General features: G+C 44.3%; 1 protein-coding gene and 1 pseudogene across 18 annotated transcripts in view; both read right to left on the bottom strand.

The window, feature by feature from the left end:
• ARHGAP17 (Rho GTPase activating protein 17) overlaps positions 1–27243 on the bottom strand; it is an 89194-nt gene that overhangs the window by 34027 nt on the left and 27924 nt on the right. For all 18 annotated transcript variants that reach the window (XR_012326066.1, XR_002173668.3, XR_012326067.1 and 15 more), the window contains exons 2-9: positions 19636–19675; positions 15831–15935; positions 11674–11747; positions 10050–10161; positions 9738–9814; positions 4704–4815; positions 1716–1784; positions 1476–1557 (exon numbers count right to left, since the gene is read on the bottom strand). Coding sequence is in view for 7 of the 18 variants with exons in the window: in XM_019921891.3 (XP_019777450.1) it covers positions 1476–1557; positions 1716–1784; positions 4704–4815; positions 9738–9814; positions 10050–10161; positions 11674–11747; positions 15831–15935; positions 19636–19675 (671 nt within the window). In the remaining 11 variants the exon portion in view is untranslated. The remainder of the gene's footprint in view (positions 1–1475; positions 1558–1715; positions 1785–4703; positions 4816–9737; positions 9815–10049; positions 10162–11673; positions 11748–15830; positions 15936–19635; positions 19676–27243) is intronic.
• On the bottom strand, positions 4822–9731 carry LOC117308307 (tubulin alpha-1B chain pseudogene; annotated as a pseudogene).

Here is a 27243-nt window from a genome sequence, read left to right as displayed (position 1 = left end):
GGCCCGTTAAGTCAACCTTTCCAAACCAGGCTTATAGCCATTCAAAGGCTAGGATGATGACGTTTACTGTTTTGTACTGGGCAGGGCCCTGCACACAGAAGGTACCCCACAAACACAGGCTCCCGGTGCTCTGACCTGGGCCAGCAAGAGTCAGCCCCTTGCGAGGCTGACTGTTCGCCAGCAGCTTCATTCCTTTGCACTCTGACTCAACCCCATTACCCACGGATCAGGAAATGGGATCGCTCTGGAAAGCAAGGGCAGCTCGTCCTCTGAAGATTGGCCCAGCAAATCAGAGCCACTACACTCAAGATGGCTAAAGACCTGGCTAAGGGGTCAGTCAAGACATAGCATTTTCTTTTCTTTTTTTTTTGGTCGTGCTGTGCGGCACGTAGGATGTTAGCTCCCCGAGCAGGGACCAAACCTGCGCCCCCTGCAGTGGAAGCGCGGAGTCTTAACCACTGGACCGCCAGGGAAGTCCTACATAGAATTCTCTGATTCCAAAATCTAAGGACTTTCAGGCACAAAGTCACACCCTGCTGGGATTGCCTGCAATTTAGGGGAGGAGGAGTGGTATTCTTGAGGGGCCAGTGTGTACGCACAGACATAACCAGCCCCATTCACACACATGCTCAGTCTCTTTCACAATCACAGAGTCATCACACTCAGCACCTGGCTTGATCCTCTTTCAGCTTGAGACCAGTGGTTCTGTCTGTGGCACCTGAGTTCCAAATGTCAGGACTATATCATAAGCAAAAGAGTATAACAGGTCCAAAGGTGACAGAGGAATGTCTGATCATTTACTGATCTCTGCGGATAAGATGCTCTGATGGCAAATCAGAGAGAATTAGAATCAAAAGAGTTAATGTTCAGTTTAAAACTAAACATCAAAGGAAAGTCTGGTCCACTCGTAAGTTGAGGGTAGGATCTGCAATGTGCTTAAATATGGTGGGCAAAGTGAGTGCTGATGAGAACAAGATCTGAATGGGGTGGTCGTGGTCTCACAATTCAATCACACTGATTATGTGCCTGATGATGCGGTATCAGGTACTGGCTTCTAAAATTCCTTTTGGGAAGTCCAAAATTTTTTTCATAGGATGTATGCTCTTGGAATCACAGGGCTAGAATTAAGCCCTATGAAACAAATAACTGATTTGCAAAAAGATAATTAGAGGCTAGAATGTTTTGAGCCTATTTAGAGGATAGAAAAACAGATGCTTCCCCCAAAGGGTGCAGCTTTCTCTTCAACTGAAGATTTCAGAAGAACTGCAAATGTTCCATTAGTATGTTAATTTGCGTTTGGAAGAAATTAGAGAATGCAGCAAGGGAAGATGAAGGTGTGCTGGGAAATAGTGCCCGCCGAGGCAGAGAGGCTTTGTCCAAAGGAAATGCATGCAAAGGAGCTGAGTAAAGAAGAACAGAGGCAGAAGTGGCAGAGGCGAGAAGAAGGCATCAGGCCAGCACGCAGGTTACGTTACCTTGATGGGCTCGCAATTCGGGAAGGGCCTTTTCTAAGACTGCTAATGCTTTTCTATGGTAATCTGCTTGAGCTTCTAATAACTGAGAACAGACCCACATTCAAAAACAAAAGTAACGTTAGCATTGGATGGACACACACACAATGGCTGAGCAAAACCAAAAATGACATCTTTTGCAAAAAAGCTAAAATGACTCAACTTTTACAATGCTTTAACGTCTCGTCAGGGCAAAGTGCTTACCGTAACAAAAAATTTGCCATACTCCCCTTCTTTGGCCATAAAATTGTACATATCCGCTGCAAGTTGATCCTGGGTAAGTGGAAGAGAAGATAGGTCATTGAAGAAAAATGAGGTGAAAGAAAATACGAATTGATCTGTGAGCTCCTAGAGCAAACTGTAATGAAACAGCTGCAGATTAAACGTCCATCAACTCACTGGTACAATCATACACAGAGATAACGAAAAGAATAATCAAGCTTATTATGGACTGACATGGAAAGATCTCCAAGGTTTATTATTAATATGCCTTGTTAAGAAGCAAAGCACAGAGCACTACTTCTGGTATGGTATGTTACTATCTGGGTAAAAAAGGGAGAGGAAATATTTTTATCACCATGTTTGTATAAAAATACCCCTAGGGAAAAAAGCAAGAACTTAGTAACAGTGGTTACCTGTTGAGAGCAGTGGAAATTAGGAGGAGGAGGAGGACAGGGGCAGAAGAAAGACTTTACTGTATACCGTTTTATACTTTTTATATTTGAACTAATGTAAATAAATTACTTACATAAGAATTAAATAATTAGCTTAAAACTGATAGACTGGGCAATTGGATATATCCATATTTCCAATTTTCATATACATATTCATATATATACATATATATTTTTTTAATGTACTACCTTCCGTTTTGGATTGGCCTCTGTATCTGGGAAAGTAAAACATTTCCCTGAGAGTTCACAAATAAATATAGACCTGCTTTCATGAGGGTCTGAACTTTGAGTTGATTCTCTGTGTGGTCCAGGAATCCTCGAACTGAGAAAGTTTAGTTTAAAATGGCTTGGTAATACTCTCTGGGAGACTCACTCCTAATCCCCAGAAGTCCCACAGATAAAGTCCCTCTTAAAATGAGCTCACAATACAAAACTGCAAAACAACCCACCATAAAGGAAACTCCCACCACTGTCATAGAGAACTTCAGAAAACAGAATTAACTAACAAAGACTTAAAATAAGTATATATAAATGATTAAAAGCATTAAAAAATAAATACTAAAAAGAATAATGCACTATCAAAAAAGGCAGACTTGAAGAAGTAGAACTTTAAAATGAAAAATATAGTCAACAAAATTCAAAACTCAACGTTAATTAAACAGCAGATCAGACATAGCTAAAGAGAGAATCAGTGAAACAGAACTTAGATCTCAGGAAATTACCCAGAAGTTAACATAAAGAGAGAAGGAAATAGAAAATATTTTCATAAGTTTTTACCATTTGACTTTCTGACAAGCTGTGGTATGTAAGTTAAAAGAAGTCTCTCAAAAAAAAAAAAAAAGAAGAAGTCTCTCTTTGGGCTTCCCTAGTGGCACAGTGGTTGAGAGTCCGCCTGCCGATGCAGAGGACGTGGGTTCGTGCCCCGGTCTGGGAAGATCCCACATGCCGCGGAGTGGCTAGGCCCGTGAGCCATGGCCGCTGAGCCTGTGCATCCGGAGCCTGTGCTCCACAACGGGAGAGGCCACAAAAGTGAGAGCCCCGCGTACCACAAAAAAAAAAAAGAAGTCTCTCTTTTAACTTAGCCTATAATGCACCAGTTCAAACCCCCAAACTACTAGACAAATTTATATCCAATAAGGAGCCACTAGCCAAGATCTAGGTTAGACCAGATATGAAGAAGACTGCTGCGTAAATGACACTGGCAAAACTACAACTCTTCTGAACAAGAATAAGCCAGTGCAAGACTTTTGTCAGAAGCATTTGTGTGATTATCATCTTTTTAAATGTAAAGGCTATGGCATGACTTTGTGAGTCCAGTATTAATTCTTACCCACTATATTATTTTCAACAAGTCATTTTACTGCAGTTAACTGTCCAAGGTTTGCCATCATGAAAAGTGAATTATAGCATGACCTGAATAAACTAAAATAGAGCAGTCTTAATGCTATCTAGTAGAATGTGGAGACCATTATTGGAAAATGATGAATAATAAGAGGAGGAAAAGTCTCAGGCGATGATCCTAAGATTCACCAAAGACCTGTTTCTTTACCACCTCAAATAACATTTGGAATAAACATTTATCTTTGTAGATAGATGCATAGAGAATAACCACCTAGTCTGGAATTTAGATTAGGAGATGCAAATTTTCATTTCTTCCAAATTAGAAGCCAATTGTCCTAGCAACATTTTAAAAATAATCCTTCCCTTTTCTATGGATATATGATGACCCCTTTACTATATATTCAACCCTTAAATATAACAGCATTCATTCCAGAAAACCTATACAATTCCATGGATCTATTTTTGTGCCTATTGCACATTGTTTTAATTGCTGTAATTTTATGATACGTTTTTATAGTTTCTCCTTTTATTCTCCCATTCTTCATTTTAAATAAGCTTAGACGTTTTTGTCAAGTTTTTAAAAATATCCTACTTGAATTTTTTTCAATTAATTATTCTTTTCTGCATTGGGTCTTCATTGCTGTGTGTGGGCTTTTTCTCTAGTTGCAGAGAGTGGAGGCTACTCTTTGTTGCGGTGCGCGGGTTTCTCATTGCAGTGGCTTCTCTTGTTGTGGAACACAGGCTCTAGGCATGTGGGCTTCAGTAGTTGCGGCATGTGGGCTCAGTAGTTGTGGACGGGCTCTAGAGTGTAGGCTCAGTAGTTGTGGCACACGGGCTTAGTTGCTCTGCGGCATGTGGAATCTTCCCAGACCAGGGCTCGAACCCATGTCCCCGGCAGGTGGACATTGGCAGGTGGATTCTTAACCACTGCGCCACCAGGGAAGTCCCTGAATTTTATTTTTAAATAATGCTTTATTCTGAGTATAAAGTAATGTAGAGTCTTAGAAAATAAAGAAAGAAGGAAGAAGAAAATAAAACCTACCTTGAATATCATTCAGGGAATCCTAATAGGAATTATGTAAAACATTAAATAATTTGCAATATTTGACCTTTCATCCATCACTTGGAAAAACCAAAAGATTGATTTAAGTACATATTCATTAGGGAATTCTCCTACCTTGCACTGTTCTACTTTATTTCCAGCTTCATCCATCTCTTCCTTTAGGGTATCTATTTTTGATGGAAGCCCCTGAAAGTTGGTTGCTGAAGATTTGTGAGCCTGGTTCCATCTGCAAAGCACAGGCATAGCCATTATTTGAGAAGCAGCTGTATATACTCAACCTTATGGAGTTAAGGACCTAATGGAGACAGACTCATTCCCCAAAACTGATTCTACCTGGGACAGGTATCAGCACCTAGGATGGCAGCTTCTCTGGAGTTTATCCTTTAAGAATGGAAACGGGCAAAGGTGACACTGGCTTCCCGCTGTGATGGGACTGTGGTAGTGCTGAGAGTAGCTGTCTGCTCTGAGCAGAACTGGCCACGCCTTGTCCCATGCAAGCCCAACTGCTGCAAATCAATCCGTGGAACCCCTTCCCCTACTGTCCAATCTTGGGCTCTTACCCATCAAACACCCCCTTGTTCTCTTGCTTTGATCTAGAATGTTCCCTGTGCCACTGGGGGTCAGTTGCTGCTCTTCAGGACCCCTTATAACACCGCCTACTACCATCCTGACTTGTGATTACTTTCAGTAAGTGAAAGCCAGAACTTCAGTCATGGAGCTAGTAATTGATAGCTGTGAAAGCATGTTAAGAATTAAAATCATTTGTAAGGATAAATACTAGTATCTAAGCAAATCTGAAACATAATGTGGAATGTTTATATTCCCTTCCTAAATAAGTCAAAAGGACCCCCTCCCCCCAAATTATACTACAGCAATAGTCGGGGGAAGTGAATGGGGAATAATAATCTAAAACAATTTCTATTTGGTTTTCAAGTGTGTTTTGACCTTCTGTTTAAATACGGACATGCCTGCTATGGCAGAAAGTTCTAGCACTTTATTTATTTATCTTTCTTAAAGCCTTTACCTTTCAGACATGACAGAAAAATCTTACAGGTACACATGGAGAAGTAATACATGATCACCGTTGAAAGTGAAGACAATCTAGTCAGAAAGCTTTTACTCCTGTCAGCTAACGTTGAAGCTCAAGTTCTGAGTATGACATGCTGCGGGGCTGAAAGCAATGGGAATTTGCCTTCTTCCTCTCCCTCTCCTTCGACAGGATCCACACCAACCTCCTCACAATCCTTCTCAAGGGCAGCCATGTCCTCACGGGCCTCAGAAAACTCTCCTCCCTCCATGCCCTCACCCACGTACCAAAGGCATGCTTGGCATACATCAGGTCAAACTTGTGGTCCAGGCGAGCCCAGGCCTCAGCGATGGCTGTGGTGTTGCTCAGCTTGCACACAGCTTGCTGTACTTTGGCCAGGTCTCCACCAGTGGGAGGCTGGTAATTAGTGCCAACTTTGAAGCCAGTGGGGCACCAGCCCACAAACTGGATGCTGCGCTTGGTCTTGATGGTGGCGATAGTAGCATTGACACCTTTGGGAACCACGTCGCCACGGTACAACAGGCAGCAAGCCATGCATTTACCACGGTGAGGGTCGCATTTCACCATCTGGTTGGCTGGCTCAAAGCAAGCATTGGTGATCTCTGCTACAGAAAGCTGTTCATGGTAGGCTTTCTCAGCAGAGATGACAGGGGCCTATGTGGCCAGAGGGCAGTGCGTGTGGGGATAGGGCACCAGGTTGGTCTGGAATTCTGTCAGATCAACATTCAGGGCTCCATAAAATCTCAGGGAAGCAGTGATGGAGGACACGATCTGGCTAACAAGGCGGTTAAGATTCGTGTAGGTTGGGCACTCAATATCGAGGTTTCTACGACAGATGTCATAGATGGCCTCATTGTCTACCATGAAGGCACAGTCAGGGTGCTCCAGGGTGGTGTGGGTGGTGAGGATGGAGTTGTAGGGCTCAACTACAGCTGTGGAAACCTGGCGGGCTGGGTAAATGGAGAACTCCAGCTTGGACTTCTTGCCATAATCGACAGAGAGTTGCTCCATCAGCAGGGAGGTGAACCCAGAACCAGTTCCCCCACCAAAGCTGTGGAAAACCAAGAAGCCCTGAAGACCTGTGCACTGGTCAGCTAGTTTCCGAATTGGGTCCAAGATGGGGTCAATGATCTCCTTGCCAATGGTGTAGTGACCTCGGGCATAGTTACTGGCAGCATCTTCCTTGCCTGTGATGAGCTGCTCAGGGTGGAAGAGCTGGCGACAGGTGCCAGTGTGAACTTCATCATTGACCGTGGGTTCCAGGTCCACAAACAATGCCCTGGGCACATGCTTGCCAGTGCCTGTCTCACTGAAGAAAGTGTTGAAGGAGTCATCTCCTCCCCCAGGAGTCTTGTCACTTGGCATCTGGCCATCGGGCTGGATGCCATGTTCCAGGTAGTAGAGCTCCCAGCAGGCACTGCCGATCTGGACACCAGCCTGGCCAACATGGATGGAGATGCACTTATGCATGGTGGCTACAGGTCAGCAGGCACAGACAACAGGAGTGGATACCGGGTCCTGGTTACCGTCCTCAACAAGCTAAGAGTCGAGGTTAAGTAACGCACTCTCTAGCACTTTAAATTTAAACATGGATATGACATCGATGCAGCATGAAAGCCCATGTTAGCAACTTATCAAGCTTCCCAGATGACTGCATTGCCCCCAGAATGCTCTGCCCTGCCCTCTTTCACATTGCTGTTGTGATGCACTTCGCCACAGCAAGGCTTCAGTAAATCTGCTGAAGCTGGCAACGGAAAGAGCATGGACTTCGGAGTCTGACAGGCTGAAGCCTGAAGCTCGGTTCTACCTTCATTAGCCGTGTGACCTTTGGCAACGGCCTCACCTCTCTGTGCCTCAGGTTGTCTCATCTGTCAAACTAAGGAAACAAATACCGTCTGCCCGGCAGAACTGTCATGAGCAGCAGAAGAGAGAATAAATATATATATGCCTGTGTGTGAATATGATCGATTCCCACTAATGTTAGCTATCACCATTTTCCTCCAGGGAAAAGCCACAGGAATAAGTCAAATAAAGAAGAAATATTGATCTGTTTCAGTTTCTCTAATACCTACTTTGATTCGTTAAGTGAACAGGACCATGAATGCAGGACCAAGAATCAGTGCTGAAATCTCCTCTGGGATACATGTGCTGCAGATGTAAGATTCCTGGCATCAATAATATCGCTCAACCAACTGCAGCAAGAGCGCACTCACGGCCTTGTTTAATTAACTATTAGAACATTTTTCCTTATCTTCAGCAAAAATCTACCACAGGGGGGCCTGCACTCCCTGATCCTGGTTCTGGCCACAGGGCTCTAATCACACGTGTGCGTGTGACAAGGAGACGGCAGACTCTGCGTTCAGAATCCTAGCCCTGCCGTTTATTATCTCTAAGACGCAAAGCAAGTCACAGACACGGCATGTGCAGGTGCCTCCAGTGTCTGTACAACAAGTCTCCTCTCAAAGTAGGGGGTGTCACGTAACCTCCTAACCTCTGTCCCCTCCAACTCTCACTGAAGGGCCTCTGCACTTAGTGTCCAACACGGAGCCTGACCCACAGCAAGCACCTACTCAATGTCTGCTGAAAACACAAGTGGACAAATGAATAGAGATTGCTGGGAGAATCGAAAGAGCTGACATATCACATACATAGTCTGATATCTGGCACGTGGCAAGTGTCCAGTAAGTGGTGGCAATGATCGTGTTCACCATGTGCTAATTCCTAGATGTCCCTCTTATCATCTCAACTTTTCTTAAGTCAGGACATGTCTTACCAATTGATTTGTACACTTAATAAAGTGGTGTTTCTATTTCATTTTCCCCCCAAAATCGGATATTAAATCACTGGTGCATCTGACACTCAGCGACATTTTAGAAACAAGGAAATCTGCAATAAAAGCATCTGATACGGGGCTTCCCTTGTGATGCAGTGGTTAAGAATCTGCCTGCCAATGCAGGGGACACGGGTTCAAGCCCTGGTCCGGGAAGATCCCACATGCCACAGAGCAACTAAGCCTGTGCGCCACAACTACTGAGCCTGTGCTCCGCAACAAGAGAAGCCACCGCAATGAGAAGCCCAAGCACCACAACCAAGAGTAGCCCCCGCTCACTGCAATTAGAGAGATCCCACGCGCAGCAACGAAGACCCAACGCAGCCAAAAAAAAGCATCTGACACGTAGAAAGTTAGTAAATGATCTCTGTATCTCCATTTATTTGCCAAACATAAATAATCATGTCTACTTCACAAGAGTGCAATGAGGATTTAAAGAGTTAACGAAGCAGGGCTCAGCAAAGCCACTTGCTTTTGTAAATAAAGTTTTATTCGAACACAGACTTGCTCATTCATTTATGTATTGCCCAGGGCTACTATTATGCTACAACAGCAGAGCTGAGTAGTTGGAACAGGGGGCATCTGGGTTGCAAAGCTGAAAATATTTAGTACCTGGCCCTTTACAGAACAAGTCTGTCAACCCTTGTATAAGGTATGAGAAAGGATGGGGCCCATGGCAGCTACCTCCCTACTCCTCTCATATGAGTCATTGATACAAATGCCCTCACGGATGGAGCTGGGGCTGGAGCCCAGCCGCGGAGCACTACAGACATCTGACATCAGCCCTCTGGGATGGCTACTAGGTCTTACTTAGTTCCTCCCTGTTGAGCACAGCATTTCTTGATTGTGAAAAACGATCCTAACCACACAGGTGTTTTTTGACACAGTGGGACGCTTAGCAGCTGCTGAGATCACAGATCTATTTATTCCTAAACTCCACTACTCCAAGGACAACGCTCTTAGAACTGTCTGCCACCATTTCTTCTCCCCAGAATACACTTATTTAGGTTTTTTTTTTCCCTGTCTCCTTTCACTGTTGGTTGACTAAGAACAGGGTGTTCTAACATCATCCCGCTGCCATGCTTGGGAGAATGAGGCCTGAAAGCAGGTGTAAGTAGGCTGTGACTCAGTCTGTGAGTCAAGTGTGTGAATCTGTGATGACGTCTGTTTTGTGCACCCGGTGGTCTTTATCCGTGTTGAGGAGGGGGATGGTTGCTGGGGATGTGACAGAAAACCGCATTATTGGTTATTTTTCACAGCTTTATCTTACCTGGCTCTGACCGAGTCCCAGTCTAAAACCAATCTGGCGAGCTGCTTCCTCTGTTTCTGGATGTTAGGAATCTCTACCTGGACAGAAGAACACACCACATATGAAATGGGACGAGCTTCGCGGTTTTCAGTTTAACCTCTGAAAGTGCAATCTTTATTAACCATTTTCTTTTTTTTCTTAGGCAAAGGATTTTGTACCCTCAACTTACTCTCCTTATTTCCAAAAAGAAGTGTATGCCAAAGCCACTGATTACTGTTAAAGTTTCAGACACAAGTGAACCATTCCCCACCCATCCCCCGCCAAAGCACCCACCTCTGCTATGCCGTACAGAGGGTCCACGATCTCCTTCTCGACAAAGACTTCATGCTGAGAGAGTTCCAGAGCCAGCTGATTCTCAGCATCTCCACACGTCTCCAGCATCTTCCTTTAAAAACAAGATGCCCAACAACAAACATACGTCCATTAAATCTGGCACCAGATTCCCACACTGAGCCAGCTCTGCTCTCCATACGATGGGAACGCATTAGGGCGCTATACAATAGAGACCTGAAAGTACTATAAACTTAGGGCGTGAGTCCACAGACTTGTGCTTTAAAATGAACAAGACTGGGCTTCCCTGGTGGCGCAGTGGTTGAGAGTCCGCCTGCCGATGCAGGGACACGGGTTCGTGCCCCGGTCCGGGAAGATCCCACATGCCGCGGAGCGGCTGGGCCCGTGAGCCATGGCCGCTGAGCCTGCGCGTCCGGAGCCCGTGCTCCGCAACGGGAGAGGCCACAACAGTGAGAGGCCCGGGTACCGCAAAAAAAACACAAAAAAACACTCTACTTTGCTTCACCTATCACCGCCCCATCAAGAACGGCTATCACTGGCTTCCCTGGTGGTGCAGTGGTTAAGAATCCGCCTGCCAATGCAAGAGACACAGGCTCGAGCCCTGGTCCAGGAAGATCCCACGTGCCGTGGAGCAACTAGGCCCATGAGCCATGGCCGCTGAGCCTGCGCATCCGGAGCCTGTGCTCCGCAACTGGAGAGGCCACAACAGTGAGAGGCCCGCGTACCAAAAAAAATAAAATAAAATAAAATAAAATGCACAAGACTATCTCAGGTATAATTTGTGTGTACACATGCGGATGTGTGTAAACAGTGAGGTGAGAACTCACTGAAAGATTAGGTCCTCTGGTCAGGTGAAAAGCAAGTATTCTCAAAAGTACCCTGAAAATCTTTTAAATCATATGTAACGTTTATTATACTATACTGTTTTCTGTCTGCTAGTAAGTCCGGCCTAGGCAGTGTCCTTCAAAGAACGACAGAGCATTGTAGGTCGTGGAGCATGGCAGACCCTGGGAAATGGGCTGAAAAGTCCAAAGGCCATATCCAGCTGGGAAAGGAGGGCCCACGTTACAGCAGGAGAGAGCAGACAGGATCAAAGGACACTGGCCTTGTAGAGAAGCAAGTAGAAAGAAAGGTCAACCTTCCCTCTTACAATGAAAACAGCTTTATTATTAGATTTTAAACTTATTTATGTCATACATGCTCCTTGTAAAAAAAAAATCCACATAATTCAGAAAAGGCACTATTTTGAGACAACCTCCACTGACATTACAGTGATCATCTTTAAAAGAAGTGACTTTTAAGGACTAAATGGGGCTGGTCAGGGCTTATAAATCTGAGTCAACACCTGGACCACAGAAGGGACTGAGTTCTTTATATCCAAGCTCAGCAGATTAAATAATCGACCTTATCAATTACTTTTGTTATTGGCCCTTTGTATCATCTATCCTTGCTTCTACTAAAAGGATGATTCTCTAGCATCCCAGTGGCCTCCCATGGGGCCTCAGCCTCTGGTCACACATGTGGCTGCCATGTACACCACCCAGCCATCCACCTCTACCAACCCACAGGGTGCATGGCTCTCTTTCTGAAATAGCCCAACTCTTACCCCAGGAGAGAGTCTTCTAGCTGAGTTGATGCTTCTTGCATATTCTGAGCGAGAGCTGTCACAGGGAGTTTTTTCTGGAAGGCAGAAGGCAATGCATTTTTTTTTCATTATAATTGACACCCATTCTCAATTACCTACTTCAGATCTTCAGTCACTGGTTTCTCCTCCAGGTAAACTGCACAGGTAAGAGATATCCTGTCTGGGTTCAGGTTCTGGTCTCAAAGGTATGAGTTGTGTGACTTAAGCTCTGTGTCAGTTTCCTCATGCCTGGAAATTAGGGATAACAGTGCAAGGGTCCTAGGGCTGTCCGTTGACTAAAGGAGCTATTCAAGGTCAAGTACCCCAAGTAAATGTATCATGTAACGTTTACTGAGTACATGATAAGTACTCAGTAAACCTTAGCTGCTATTATTACTGTTGTCGTTGCTATTACTATAATTACTATAATCAAGAGCATACTATGACCCAGGCGCTGGGCACATAAGACATACACCGCACCCTCTGATTATCATGACAAATGCAATGAAGTGCTCAATTTTAAAAACTTTTGCTAGAATACTCATTCTTAAACTGGCTCTTAAATTGGCTGGAATCATAAAGATTTAGATTTAGTTAAAGATCTGAAAATATCTAGCTAAATATCCAAAAAATTTAAAAAAAATTTTTAGGCACCAAGTCACTCATTTTCCTATCAGAGATTTGTTTTTCAGCTGGAAATGACCGTAAGGATCATCTGATTAATGTTCTAATTGTGCAGCTGGGGAATGTGAAGCCCAGGGGGATTACATGGCCTGGCCAGGCGCCCCGGTGAGGGTGCAGAGCTAGACCTCGGTGCTAAAAGCCCAAGCCCCGGTCAGAGTCTGTCCGTGACTAGCTAATGGCTAATCTCAGGACACAGGCAGAAGAGGCCTGGGAAGTAGCGTGTGGGCTGGTTATAACACCACGATCTGCTAACAAAAGATGCTTTCACTGCTGCGGTACCCCATGTAATTTTGCCTTCCCAGTAGAAAGGGAACTGATGTCAAAGACCTGGGGTCCACCTTGCCGTGGCATTGCTCTGCCTTGACCTCGGGCATGTCACCTGCCTTCAAAGGGCTCCATCTGTTACACTTCTAAAATATCTCTGGAAGGCTGTACAAGAAACTGCTCCTACTGGTGGTCCTGGAGAGGGGAACTGGGTGCCCGGGGAACAGGGCTGGGAGAGACCTCATGTTACGTTCTTTTGCATAATATGGATTTTGCCCATGTAGCTGGACAGCCCATTCAAAATGGCACACAGAAACTTAAAAATAAATAATGAACAAATATATTTACCCATCTCTCCTCCCCCTCAGGTTATGTTCAGATAAGTAAATAACAGGCTTCATCTGCCCCACAAGGAGACGTTCCCAGCTTCCACATTAATAGACCAGGAAGATGTGAGAAAATGGGCAGTGCGCTTTGATCAGAATAGAGGATAATTCACACCTTTCACTTATGCTGCCTTTCTAAGGGAATTTAATGTAGGATAAGTGCAGTAATCAACAGAAATATACTTTGTGCAACTCTGGAGCTCTATGGCAAAAAAAAATCATAAAGAGAGGAGTTTACTTTGACAAGTATCATTCAAGTGCCCAGTTGTAACTAACCTGTGGTTTCCATGCCCTGACTCCAAAGCATCAACAATCCTGGTTCCCGATGTACAGAAATAAGGACATTCTGCTCATTTAACATTTGAGCTGATTAATGAACATGCTGTCTACCAACATCAAACTCCTCCACGGAGAGGGCTAAGGGCTTCCTAATTTATAAAAGGCATGCCAGCTGCACGAAAAGAAACAATTCCAGGTCTAATATGAACCACGACATAAGCTATGCCATGTCAACAGTTTGGGCTGAGAAGGCCACCTGCCCTGTCTCTCTTCCCTCCAATTCTTGCCTCTTCACACGCATGGGAGCTTCTGGTGGGGCCTTTGCAAGGCTCCTCCTGTACTTTCTAGAGCGCGAGAGACTGCCGACCTCCCGTGGTCACCTATCATCTATTCCATGGCGACTCTTCGTCCCACGTGCAGAGCGTAGACAACCTCTGAGCCCTGTCTTGGGCACTTTGGTTCGAAGCTGGAAAAGGAAGCCTAAGGCATTAGGTTTTAGAAATGAGGGAGAGGCACCTTTGCCCCTGTTGCCTGGAAAAACAAAACAAACACATGCCCTTTACTCATAAAAAAAGATAACCTAACTTGCATACTAGGGTGGATAGAATCCAAGAGTCAGCACAGAAGAACTGGTTATGCGTGCTAAAATAGACAACTACGGGAGGAAGTTTTTTGCTTCGTTGAAAATGGTTTACAAGTGTCTGAATAAACACATTAGTTAGGCGCCATGAGAAGAGAGGAGGCGGCCCAAGGAATGTGATGGCGAGAATAAGGAGATGAAGGGCAGAAGCTTAGGAAACAATATTAAAAGGGCAGGCAGAGCAGAAGCCATGGCAAGAGAATGCAAAGGGGCAGAGCGGGCAGGACCGGTGGATTGGGCCTGGTTCTGATGGACGGGAACTGCAGCAAGCACTCCTGGAATCGGAGGTGCATGCAAACTTCTGCTCCTTTGATATACATCACTGTGGAAACTATGTGTTGTGCAAGAGAGGAGTAACCCTGTTGTCAAGTTGGCCAGAAATGTGTGTAGGAAACATAAAAGGAGGGTGACACAGATCGTCTGCACACCAGCTCTTCCTTTTGAGACATCTAGTGGCAAATAAAACAATATGGGATGGGCTTCCCTGGTGGTGCAGTGGTTAAGAATCTGCCTGCCAATGCAGAGGACATGGGTTCAAGCCCTGGTCCGGGAAGATCCCACATGCCGCGGAGCAACTAAACCTGTGTGCCACAACTACTGAGCCCACGCTCTAGAGTCCGTGAGCCACAACTACTGAGCCCGTGTGCCACAACTACTGAAGCCCACGTGCCTAGAGTCCGTGCTCCACAACAACTGAAGCCACTGCAATGAGACGCCCATGCACCGCAACGAAGAGTAGCCCCTGCTCACCGCAACTAGAGAAAGCCTGCGTGCAGCAACGAAGACCCAACGCAGCCAAAAATAAAGAAATTTAAGAAAAAATATATATGGGAAATCATAGCTTCCCTGTGTGCCATGGAAACTCCCACCTTAATGTTATATGGGGGTCAGGGTATGCTCGTAAGCTGGGAACTCATAAAACTAAGGGCGGAACTGCCTGATGAACAAAGCTGCTGTGCTCTCCTGGTGGGACACGAGGACCTGGACGCTCTGAACGTACCCTGGAGTAGACATTTGATTGTTTCCTAGAGCCCATCCTTCCTGAGTCCTCCTAAGGACCTATCCTGGTCTCAATAGAGCCTATGAGCTGGAGGTAGGACCACAGCCCATGCTCTGGGGTGAGCTGTGATTAGCTTATGCCAACCAGCACGTCCTGTCTCCTCGCCCAACCTCATCCCTCCCCGCAGTAACTGGTTGTGGGTTGTGGGAGGAGTTTGTTCAGTAATGGAGAATGTGACTCAACACAGATCAATGCAATGGGAAGGGATTTCTACCTGCCAAAAGTATGGAAAAAAGAAGTCGTCTCACTCCATTAAGAAAAACTACTGGAAGAGACGCTCTCTATTCCTGCTGGACATGCACAAGGAAGTAGGTAGCCCATGGGAGCTGCTGGTAGCCAGTTTGCAACCATGAGGGATAAGCCAGACACTGAAGAAGGCCGAGGGGAGAGAAGGAGAGAAGGAAGGAAACTGGGGTCCTGGTTTACATCACCGAAAGCCTAGCCCAAGCCTTACCTGGAGTCCATCCTGACTACTGGACTTTTCAGTTAGTAAGCCAATAAACTCTACTTTCTTGGTCACTTTAAGAGAGGCTTGCAGCTTTCTGCCATCAGAGGATTCCTAACTGATGTGTCCATTCTCTTATGACGACAAATCTCTAAAAGCACCTGGAGAGAATTCAGTGTGAATATGGCTTTCGGCTCAGGGATGTCTTAAGCACAAAAGAATGCTATGATAAGGCCGGTGTCGTGAATGTGAATGGCGATACAAGGTACAGGTCTGCGGGCAAATCTGCTGACGCTGCTTGGGAAAAACCGACTGATAGAGGGAGAAGAGCCTCTCAGAGACGAGGCGAGAACCACGGCTCCAAGTCCACCCAGTACTCACGTGTCTCCTCTCGGCATCGGTGCCGTGCTGCCCCTGGAAGCAGGCCACCAGGCGCTTGTGGGAATGGTGACACATGGAGCGCACTGTGTCCAAGCGCCGCTCGATCTGACAACACAAAGACAGACGAGCCGTTGGCAAGGCTCAAGACCAACTCAGCCTCTTCCTCCTGCGGTGTTTGCATGTAGGCAGGAAAAAGCATCCTGCCGTTGAATTTTTCACTTGGATGTAAATGGACATGGTTCCCATGCAGCTACACCAGGGCTTCTCACTATGGATAAGTGGGCTGGAGAATTCTGGGTTGTGGGCAGCTGTCCCATGCATTATCAGTAGGTTTACCATCATTTCTGGTCTCCACCCACTAGATGCCAGTAGCACCCAAGTCCCCTCTTCGTGACAACCAAGACTGCCCCCAAACATTGTCAAATATCCCCCCTGAGGGCAAAATCACCCCTAGTTGAGAAACACTGAGTTTTCAGATCCCTTAAAGGCTGAATTTATGTCCAGGGGTAGGGGACAGTCCTGACTAGAACTTGCTATCAGATAAGTGGTGACAAACTCACACACTATAGCACCAGCAAAGTCCCAGGTCCAACCAGCAGAACTGCAGATGAACAGCCTAAGCCCAGCCTCAGGCCCAAGGCCAAGTGGGAAAGCCACAGGGACATTCAGCTCTCTCCTGCACATGGCGGTGGAGCCTTCCACACACGGTTCAGCAGACAGAGAATCAAAAAAAATGTTCCACAACTAAAACTCAGATCAATGTTTTCAACATTATTCCTTATTGGGCTGGGGGTGGTTTTTGTTTTTTTGGTTTTTTTTAATAATAAACCTCTAAAGCAGAATGGACAGCCAGCAGTAAGAAACACTGACTTAGGGGCCCACACATCACGATTAGCTTCCCAAAATATTATTGCTGGGATATGGCTGTTTATGGCAAAGAGAGCTGCTTTTTACAGGAAGGAATGCCAAAAATGTGTATTCTGATGACTCATTAAGAATGAGGGCAGGCCCTTAGGGATGCTTTCTATTTTAAAGAAAAATCAACAAGTTCAAAGCAGAATACATTTTTACCCCAAAACATTTTACCCAATGAGATGGTTTTGTGCCTCTTTCTCGAGCAGCCCTTCTTCAGATCCAACCAAGGCCCCATCCCAGGACCCCGATCTGCAGCCACATTTATTTAGGGCCAGATGCCACATTACTTGCCCCAAATCTTATAATGACCCGATTCTAAGACATTGGAAAACTAATACACATTCTTCATTTGCCACAAAAGCGGGGGGGAGGGGAGAAAACCCCCAAAACTCCATTTCACTTGATTCCAATTTCCACTAGAATGTAAAGTCCGAAGGGATAGGGCCTTGGTCTGTTTTGTTCACAGATTTATCCCAAGTGCCTAGATCACTGCCTGGCCCAAATGGAAGGTAATATTTGTTGAAAGAACAAGTATATATATTGTATATATCCCGTACAAGGTATTAGAAAAACAACAGTAAGTAAATTGTGGTTCCCACCCTCCTGGGATTCACAGCCTCCTGGGTAAACTCCATACAAACAAGATAAAAAGGCAGCCTCTGAAACTGCTCTACCAGAGATCTAAGAAAAGAGGCAGGAGAAAGAGCAAATTAAGGGAAGTCTCACATCAGAAACAAAGTAATCTCTGTGGGGGCTTCCCTGGCGGCGCAGTGATTGAGAGTCTGCCTGCCGATGCAGGGGACGCGGGTTTGTGCCCTGGTCCGGGAGGATCCCACATGCCACGGAGCAGCTGGGCCCGTGGGCCACGGCCGCTGAGCCTGCGCTCCACAACAGGAGAGGCCACAGCGGTGAGGGGCCCGCGTACCAAAAAAAAAAAAAAAAAAAAAAAAGCTCTGTGGCTTGTGACAGTGGTAGTCATACCAACAAATCACTAATATAATATTTAGCCCTCACTACGTGACGGGCCCCACTCCCAGTGCTAACCATGTTTAACCCATGAATCCCTCCTAACAAACCCATGCGGGGATACAGTGATTACCCTCCTTTTAGAGAAGTGGAAACTGAGGCAGAGGGAGGTTAAGTGAATTCCCGAGGCCACCGAGCTAGTCAGGGGCAGACCTGGGATGGGAATCCAGGTGGCTGGTCACCAGACCCAGCACTCAGCACTTTGAACCATTACATGCCTTCTTTATGGTTAAAAAAAAAACCAAACAGAAATCAGAGCAGGAAAACAATTGCCGCAGACGTGGAGTATCTGTGTTATAAAATAAGGAGTTCCTATATCCTGTGACAAACCATAATGGAAAAGAATATGAAAAAGAATGTACATATGTGTATAACTGAATCACTTTGTTGTACAGCAGAAATTAACACAGCATTGTAAATCAACTATACTTCAATAAAATAAATTTTTTAAAAAAAGGGAGTTCCTAGAAACTAGCAAACTCCTCAGGCCCCAGCGGATGTTTGGGCAAAGGGACAAGCACAGACAGTCACTGTCTGAGTCCCGTGCAATCTCTGCCGTCCTCCGCCTGCCTGCAAGGCCTCTGGCCTCCTTGCAGGGCTTAAAGGATGAAAGGGAATGACGTATATTACTGACGTGGGATGTAGGTGGGAGAATGCTGACAGGAAAACCTAGTGTAACCATACCAAACAATATTTCTAAAATTCTGAAAATGGATTTGAAATACCTGATAAAAACCAGTCAGGAAATAGTGTTAAGAATCTGATTCTTAAACTATAATATTGTATATTAACTATGCCTTAATAAAAAATTTTTTAAAGATTATGATTCCTTAATAAATCTTTTCTTGAAAAAACCCTTCTCATCCTTGATAAAAACTTCTAGTCCTCAAAAGTAGAAAAAAAAAAGTGCTCTTAAAATCTTCTACCTGCAAAAGACTGCCATAATTTAGAAGGCTGTTTTGGCATGGTGGGGCAGAAATAGCTTTTTTTAAAATTATGCAGCTCCTTCTCTGCATGGGAAGAGACAGAAAGCCACCTGGGAGCAGATCTCTGGTCTCCAGGGGCTCGCTGGAGTGCACCAGAGGCAGGTGATGGAAATGAGAGGCAAGGAGAAGGTGCAGAAGGGGTCCTGTCCTTCACAAAGTATTCGGTGTGGGTGGGGATGGAGTGGGGTTGGCTAAAGTGATGTGTATAAAGGGTCCAGGCCCTCCTGGGAGAAACTCCCAGCCCCAAAGTTAGGGAAACCTGTTGAGAAATGGCGTGAGTGGCCCTGGCTAAGGTCCCCAGCAGGAAACGCCCCTCCCTATGGAAAGGAAAGTCTGGCCCATTGGTGTGAGGCCACACTAGGGCCCCTAGGGGGTTCTGAGATCTGGTCACTGTCACTGAGACTCTGAGTCCTTCAGGACCCAACTTAGGTCACTTTTAGGGAAGAAGCATAAAAGGGAGCAAAAAACCTGAAATCTAGGTTGGAACCAGTGGGGCCACTGCCGCAGCTGGCAGAGCCTGTCCCATCAAGGTCGCCAGCGCAGCAGCCTGCCCAGGACGCATGACCAGGCCACAGTGCCAGTGGACCGGCCGGGCCAGCCAGGCTCCTCCCCTGTGCTCACCCCAACACCTGGCACTTGAACGCAGGACTAGCTCCATCTGAACTTCATAACATGACACCCAAGTTTCAGATCCCCTTTTGATCACCGCACAACTCAACTGCTCTTCTTTCCTGCTCAAAACCATGCTAATCACACTAATTCTGTTTCAGGCAAAACCCAAAAAAAAAGCAAAGAACCATAAGCTTCAGTTCTTCCTATGGGTTTTTGTTGCTGTTGTTGTTTAAACAGAGCACTTTTAAAAGTCTTTCTTTTGTTACCTGTAACAGATCTTCACTGAGGACTTCTGTTTTCTCGGCTCTGTGGGAAAAATGAAAAGTTCAAAATCAGACATTCAGAAATAAAAAGCAACTCATGAAATCGAGTAATTATTGTCCTGGAGTTTAAAACAAAACAGACAGAAATGAATGATCACAAGGGGACAAATTTTACCAATTTTTATATCAGAGGGCAACTTAAGAAAAAACCAAAGAAAAAAAACAAATGAGGGGCTTCCCTGGTAGCACAGTGGTTAAGAATCCACCTGCCAATGCAGGAGACACAGGTTTGAGCCCTGGTCTGGGAAGATCCCACATGCCACAGAGCTACTAAGCCCGTGTGCCACAACTACTGAGCCTGTGCACTGCAACTACTGAAGCCCATGTGCCCTAGAGCCCATGCTGTGCAACAAGAGAAGCCCGCACACCACAGTGAAGAGTAGCCCCCGCTCTCCGCAACTAGAGAAAGCTGTGTGCAGCAACAAAGACCCAACACAGCCAAAAATAAATAAATTTATTAAAAAAAAAAAAAGAAAGTTTGCAGAGAATAGCACCCCAAAACAAGAACAAATGATTGAGACCAGTGGTTCTCAAGCTTGGGCATGCACAGACCCACCAGGGAGTTGGGGGAGGATGTGCTGTCTTAAAATGCCATTTTCCTGGTCTCACCTCAAGAGTTTCTAATTCCATAGGTCTGGAGTGAGACCCTGCATTTTTTTTGAATTTTATTAATTTTTTTATACAGCAGGTTCTTATTAGTCATCAATTTTATACACATCAACATATACACGTCAATCCCAATCTCCCAATTCATCACACCACCACCACCACCTCCCGCCGCTTTCCCCCTTGGTGTCCATACGTTTGTTCTCTACATCTGCATCTCTATTTCTGCCCTGCAAACCAGTTGATCTGTACCATTTTTCTAGGTTCCACATATATGCGTTAGTATATGATATTTATTTTTCTCTTTCTGACTTCATTCTGTATGACAGTCTCTAGATCCATCCACGTCTCTACAAATGACCCAATTTCGTTCCTTTTTATGGCTGAGTAATATTCCATCGTATATATGTGCCACATCTTCTTTATCCATTTGTCTGTTGATGGGCATTTAGGTTGCGTCCATGACATGGCTATTGTAAATAGTGCTGCAGTGAACATTGGAGTGCATGTGTCTTTCTGAATTATAGTTTTCTCTGGGTATATGCCCAGTAGTGGGATTGCTGGGTCATATGGTAGTTCTATTTTTAGTTTTTTAAGGAACCTCCATACTGTTCTCCATAGTGGCTGCATCAATTTACATTCCCACCAACAGTGCAAGAGGGTCCCCTTTCTCCACACCCTTTCCAGCATTTGTTGTTTGTAGATTTTCTGATGATGCCCATTCTAACTGGTGTGAGGTGGTACCTCATTGTAGTTTTGATTTGCATTTCTCTAATGATTAGTGATGTTGAGCAGCTTTTCATGTGCTTCTTGGCCATCTGTATGTCTTCTTTGGAGAAATGTCTGTTTAGGTCTTCTGCCCATTTTTGGATTGGGTTGTTTGTTTTTTTAATATTGAGCTGCATGAGCTGTTTATATATTTTGGAGATCAATCCTTTGTCCGTTGATTCGTTTGCAAATATTTTCTCCTATTCTGAGGGTTGTCTTTTCATTTTGTTTATGGTTTCCTTTGCTGTGCAAAAGCTTTTAAGTTTTATTAGGTCCCATTTGTTTATTTTTATTTCCATTACTCTAGGAGGTGGATCAAAAAAGATCTTGCTTTGATTAATGTCAAAGAGTGTTCTTCCTACATTTTCCTCTAAGAGTTTTATAGCGACCGGTCTTACATTTAGGTCTCTAATCCATTTTCAGTTTATTTTTGTGTATGGTGTTAGGGAGTGTTCTAATTTCATTCTTTTACATGCAGCTGCCCAGTTTTCCCAACACCACTTATTGAAGAGTCTGTCTTTTCCCATTGTATATCCTTGCCTCTTTTGTCATAGACTAGTTGACCATAGGTGTGTGAGACCCTGCATTTTTAACAAGCCCCTCCCTGCCCAGAATTCCATGGCAGGAGGCCTGTAGACCACACTTTGAGAAAAGACTGCTCTAGAGAAAATTAAACTTCAGTTCTTCAAATGACCATTTCTGAGTTTCACAGCAAACAAGTCTGTCACAAATCCAGAAACGTTATGCAATGAGTAACAACAATTGAGTCTTCCTTCCTTCAGCTATCTCATCTTTATTTTCAAAAGAAACAAAGTGGGGCTTCCCTGGTGGCGCAGTGGTTGAGAGTCCGCCTGCCGATGCAGGGGACACGGGTTCGTGCCCCGGTCCGGGAAGATCCCACATGCCGTGGAGCGGCTGGGCCCGTGAGCCATGGCCGCTGAGCCTGCGTGTCCAGAGACTTTGCTCCACAACGGGAGAGGCCACAACAGTGAGAGGCCCGCATACCGCAAAAAACAAAACAAACAAGAAAAACCAAAGTATTTTCACAACTTTCCCTTATCTATGCTTCAGAACTCCTATGGACTTCAAGGACCTTTCTAGAAGATCCATGTGGCAGCCAACAATCTATTTTTAGTTTTTAGTTCTATTTTTAGTTTTTTAAGGAACCTCCATACTGTTCTCCATAGTGGCGGTATCAATTTACATTCCCACCAACAGTGCAAGAGGGTTCCCTTTTCTCCACACCCTCTCCAGCATTTGTTGTTTGTAGATTTTCTGACGATGCCCATTCTAACTGGTGTGAGGTGGGGCAGGGACTGGTGTGATTTTCTGATGATGCCCATTCCAACTGGCAGAGCATTCTGAGCTGTTGGAGCCTCAGCTGCCAGATCACGATCATTTTTTACAAAGACTTTTTCTCCACAGTCCAAAAAGGCAGCATTGTTGCCACACAATGTTATACCCAGAATCACTACAAAGTGACATTTTGGATTTCTGGCTCAAATAGTGATTTAAACCAAGTCATTTAACATTCCCTACCAAATTCCCATTGAAACGAACCAGGAAATTTTTAAAGGAAAAAGAAAAAAACTGTTTCAGTTCTGATCATTGAAGGAGGGGGGAAGGAAGAGCATCAGCGAACCAGGAAATTTGAAGCCTTTTTATCAGATACACTGCGTCATGGAAGGCTGCATGATCTTGCCCATGAACCAACGCAAGAGAAGGAAAAGCCATTTGGCCCAAAAATGGTGGGATCCCCTAGAATGACCTCAAAACACTGCTAGGCTCAGAGCAGCACGAGACGCAACAAGTATGGTGGCCCCCACCCCCAGCCCACACTTGAGTGACGGCACGTCAAGTTAAACCCAGGCGTTGGCACAGAGAATTCCAATACTGGTCGTCACAGCAGTGCCCCAGTTAACTTGGAGATGCCTACAGGAGTGGCTCACTCATTGGTTTCTGCAGGAAACTGGAACTCTGACCTGACTCAAATACCTCCCAGGTCCAGAGGAGCCCAGCCTGGAGATGAGGTCGAGGTTCCAGCTTCCAGAAGAGGTCAACTCTCAACTCTATGAACAAGTTCTGCAAGCAGCAAGCCAATATGCCATCCCAGCCCTCGCTTGGCACACGTGGTGCCAGGCACTGCTGAAGCACCAAACCCAGGCAGTCACGCCAGTTAGGGAAGTGGAGCAGGGCCCCAGCTGACTATAAGCTCAAGCAAGCAGCCTCAGAAAGAAGTCTGACAGTTGGCCTAGCAGGGACAGAGCTGGCATGAGACCGCCATAGCTTCACCACTACCCCCTCTCGATCAACAGCCTTGCCACTCCTCAAGCAAAGTACCACCACTGGACTATGTAATTTTCACCTTGTCTTCACTGGCCAGAACCCAAAGGTCTGGATAGGGCCCTGGGCACCTCTGACAGCACTCTGAGATCTCCTTCTGTAGGTATAAGTATACACAGAGAAGAGTACCAAGGCCTATTAAAATATTCACAAGTTCAAAAGAATAGATTCAGAGCAAATACGTCCTCTTTTGAAACAAAATTTTTAAAATAGAAGAGGAAAACTTAGTTTCAAAATCCCAATGTGGTACAGATGGCCAGTGGGCACATGAAAAGATGCTCAACATTGCTAACTGTTAGGGAAATGCAAATCAAAACTACAATGAGGTACCACCACACTGGTCAGAATGGCTATCATTAAAAAGTCTACAAATAACAAATGCTGGAGAGGGTGTGGAGAAAAGGGGCCCCTCCTACACTGTTGGTGGGAATGTAAGTTTCCACTATGGAAAACAGTACGGAGGTTCCTTAAAAACTAAAACTAGAGTTATCGTATGATCCAGCAATCCCACTCCTGGGCATATATTCCAGACAAAATTATAATTCAAAAAGATATATGTATCCCAATATTCACTGCAGCACTATTTACAATAGGCAAGACATGGAAGCAACATAAGTGTCCATCAACAAATGAATAAAGAAGATGTGGTATATATAAACAATGGAATATTACTCAGCCATACAAAAGAATACAGTAATGTCACTTGCAGCAACCTGGATGGACCTAGAGATTACCATACTAAGTGAAGAAAGTCAGACGGAGAAGGACAAATATCATATGATATCACCTATATGTGGAATCTAGAATATGATTCAAATGAACTTACTTACAAAACAGAAACAGATTCACAGACATAGAAAACAAACTTATGGTTACCACAGGGGAAGAGGGAAGAAGGAATAAATTAGTAGGAGTTTGGGATTAACAGGGACAAACTACTATATATAAAATAGATAAACAACAAGGTCCTACTGTATAGCACAGGAAACTATATTCAATATCTTATAATAAACCATAATGGAAAAGGATATATATATGTGTATGTGTAACTGAATCACTTTGCTATAAATCAGAAATTAACACAACACTGTAAACCAACTATACTTCAATTAAAAATTAATTAATTAATTAATAAGATAAAATAAAATCCCAATGAGGGTGCTTAGCAGGTATGACTTCGTAACAGCTCAGTGGTCCAGGAGGACCAACTCTGTGCATCTCATCCCAGCTCCTTGTTCAGTGACCTCACACTGGTAACATGAAATGAAAAAAATCTAATACAATGCAAACAAATGCAAGTAATACAAATCAGGGGTTTTTTTTTTTGAGAGTCAGTTATATGAGCATAGCACTGAGACAGCCACAAAGAAAACAAAGCCAATATAAAAAGAAAGCAAGAATTAACTTTGGAAAAATCAAAAAGTCCATAGGCACTACTATGCTCAGCTGCAAATAAAAACTGCAATGAGGTACAGTTTTATTTGCCAATTATACATCAGTAAAGCTGGGGGGAAAATAATCTTTCCTGATTATAGGCAATTTTAAATAATTTCAGTGAAGTAAGTCACAGAAAGACAAATATCAAGAAAGATTATTTTCTCCCCAGCTTTACTGAAGTATAATTGACAAATAAAACTGTATATATTTGGACTTCCCTGGTGGCACAGTGGTTGAGAGTCCGCCTGCCGATACAGGGGACATGGGTTCGTGCCCCGGTCCGGGAAGATCCCACATGCTGCGGAGCGGCTGGGCCCGTGAGCCATGGCCGCTGAACCTGCGCGTCCGGAGCCTGTATGCGCCGCAACAGGAGAGGCCACAACAGTAAGAGGCCCGCGTACCACAAAAAAAACAAACAAACAAAAAAAACTGTATATATTTAAAGTATACAGTGTGATGATTTGACTTACATATACATTGTGAAATGACTACCACAATCAGGTTAATGAACACATCCATTACCTTTTTTTTTTTTTTTTTTTTTTTGCTGTATGCGGACCTCTCACTGTTGTGGCCTCTCCCGTTGCGGAGCACAGGCTCTGGACGCGCAGGCTCAGCGGCCATGGCTCACGCGCCTAGCTGCTCCGCGGCATGTGGGATCTGCCCGGACCGGGGCACGAACCCGTGTCCCCTGCATCGGCAGGCGGACTCTCAACCACTGCGCCACCAGGGAAGCCCCGTCCATTACCTTTTTTGTTGTAGTTGTGAGAATGCTTAAGATCTACTCTCTTAACAGATGTCAAGTATGTATTATTAACTATAGTCACCATGCTGTACATTAGATCCCCAGAATTTATTCATCTTATAACTGAAGGCTTATACCCTTTGACTAGCATCTCCCCATTTCCCTGATTCCCCAGTCCCTGGTAACCACCATTCTACTCTGTTTCCATGAGTTTGACTTTTTTTTTTTTTTTTTTTAAGATTTCACATATAAGTGAGATCATATAGTATTTGTCTTTCTCTGTCTGGTTTATTTCACTTAGCATAATGTCCTTCATAATGTCATCCATGTGTTGCAAATGGCAGGATTTCCTGATTTCCTTCTTTCTCACGGCTGAATAATGTTCCTGTGTGTGTGTGTGTGTGTGTGTGTGTGTGTGTGTGTGTGTATACAACTTCTTTATCTATCCATCCATCGTTGACAGACACTTAGGTTGTTTCTGTATCTTAGCTACCGTGACTATGCTACAACGACCATGGGAGCCCAGATATCTCTTTGAAATACTGATTTCACTTCCTTTGGATATATACCCAGAAGTGGGATTGCTGGATCATATGGTAGTTCTATTTTTATTTTTTGAGGAACCTCCATACTGTTTTCCTTAATGGCTGTACCAATTTACACCACCAACAATGCAAAAGGGTTCCAATTACCTGTTGGCCATATGGAAAAGTGTTTTCACTGGATAAATGTCTATTTAGGTCCTTTGACCATTTTTTAATCAGGTTATTTGGTTTTTTTGCTATTGCATTATATGAGTTTACTACTGAATTATATATATATATTTTGGATATTAACCCGTTAGATATATGGTTTGCAAACGTTTTCTGCCATTCCAATAGATGCCTTTTCATTTTGTAGACTGTTTCCTTAGCTGTGCTGAAGCTTTTTAGTTTGATATAGCCCCATTTGTTTATTTTGCCTTTGTTGTCAGTGCTTTGAGTGTCATATATATGAAACTATTGCCAAGACCAATATCAACGAGTTTTTCCCCTATTTTCTTCTAGGACCTTTATGGTTTCAGGTCTTATATTTAAGTCTTTAATCCATTTCAAGTTAACTTTTGTGAGCGGTATAAGGTAGAGTCCAGTTTCATTCTTTTGCATATGTATATCGATTTTTTCCAACACCATTTCAAATAGACTATCCTTTCCCTATTGTGTATTCCTGATGCCCTTGTCGAAGATTAATTGACCATATATGTGTGGGTTTATTTCTGGGCTCTCTATTCTGTTTCATTGGCCTATGTGTCTGTTTTTATCCCAGTGCCATACTGCTTTGATTATTGTAGCTTCATAATATAGTTTGAAATCAGGACGTGTGATGCCTTCAGCTTTGTTCTTACTCAGTATTGCTTTAGCTATTTAGGGGTCTTTTGTGGTCCCATATGAATTTGAGGAGTCTTTTTTCTATTTCTGTGAAAAATGCCATTGGAATTTTGATGTGACTATACTGAATCTATAGATTGAGTAGTATGGACAGTTTAACAATACTAATTCTTCCAATCCATGAATATGGGATATCTAGGAAAGATTACTTTTAAGTTACAAATCACGATTGTGGAATGTAATATACAAATTGGGGTAGCTCCTTCACACAAAAATTCCCCCAAT

This window comes from Tursiops truncatus, chromosome 15 (assembly GCF_011762595.2).
Source record: "Tursiops truncatus isolate mTurTru1 chromosome 15, mTurTru1.mat.Y, whole genome shotgun sequence".
NCBI classification, from domain to species: Eukaryota; Metazoa; Chordata; class Mammalia; order Artiodactyla; family Delphinidae; genus Tursiops; species Tursiops truncatus.
This window is presented reverse-complemented; position numbering and strand designations above follow the sequence as displayed.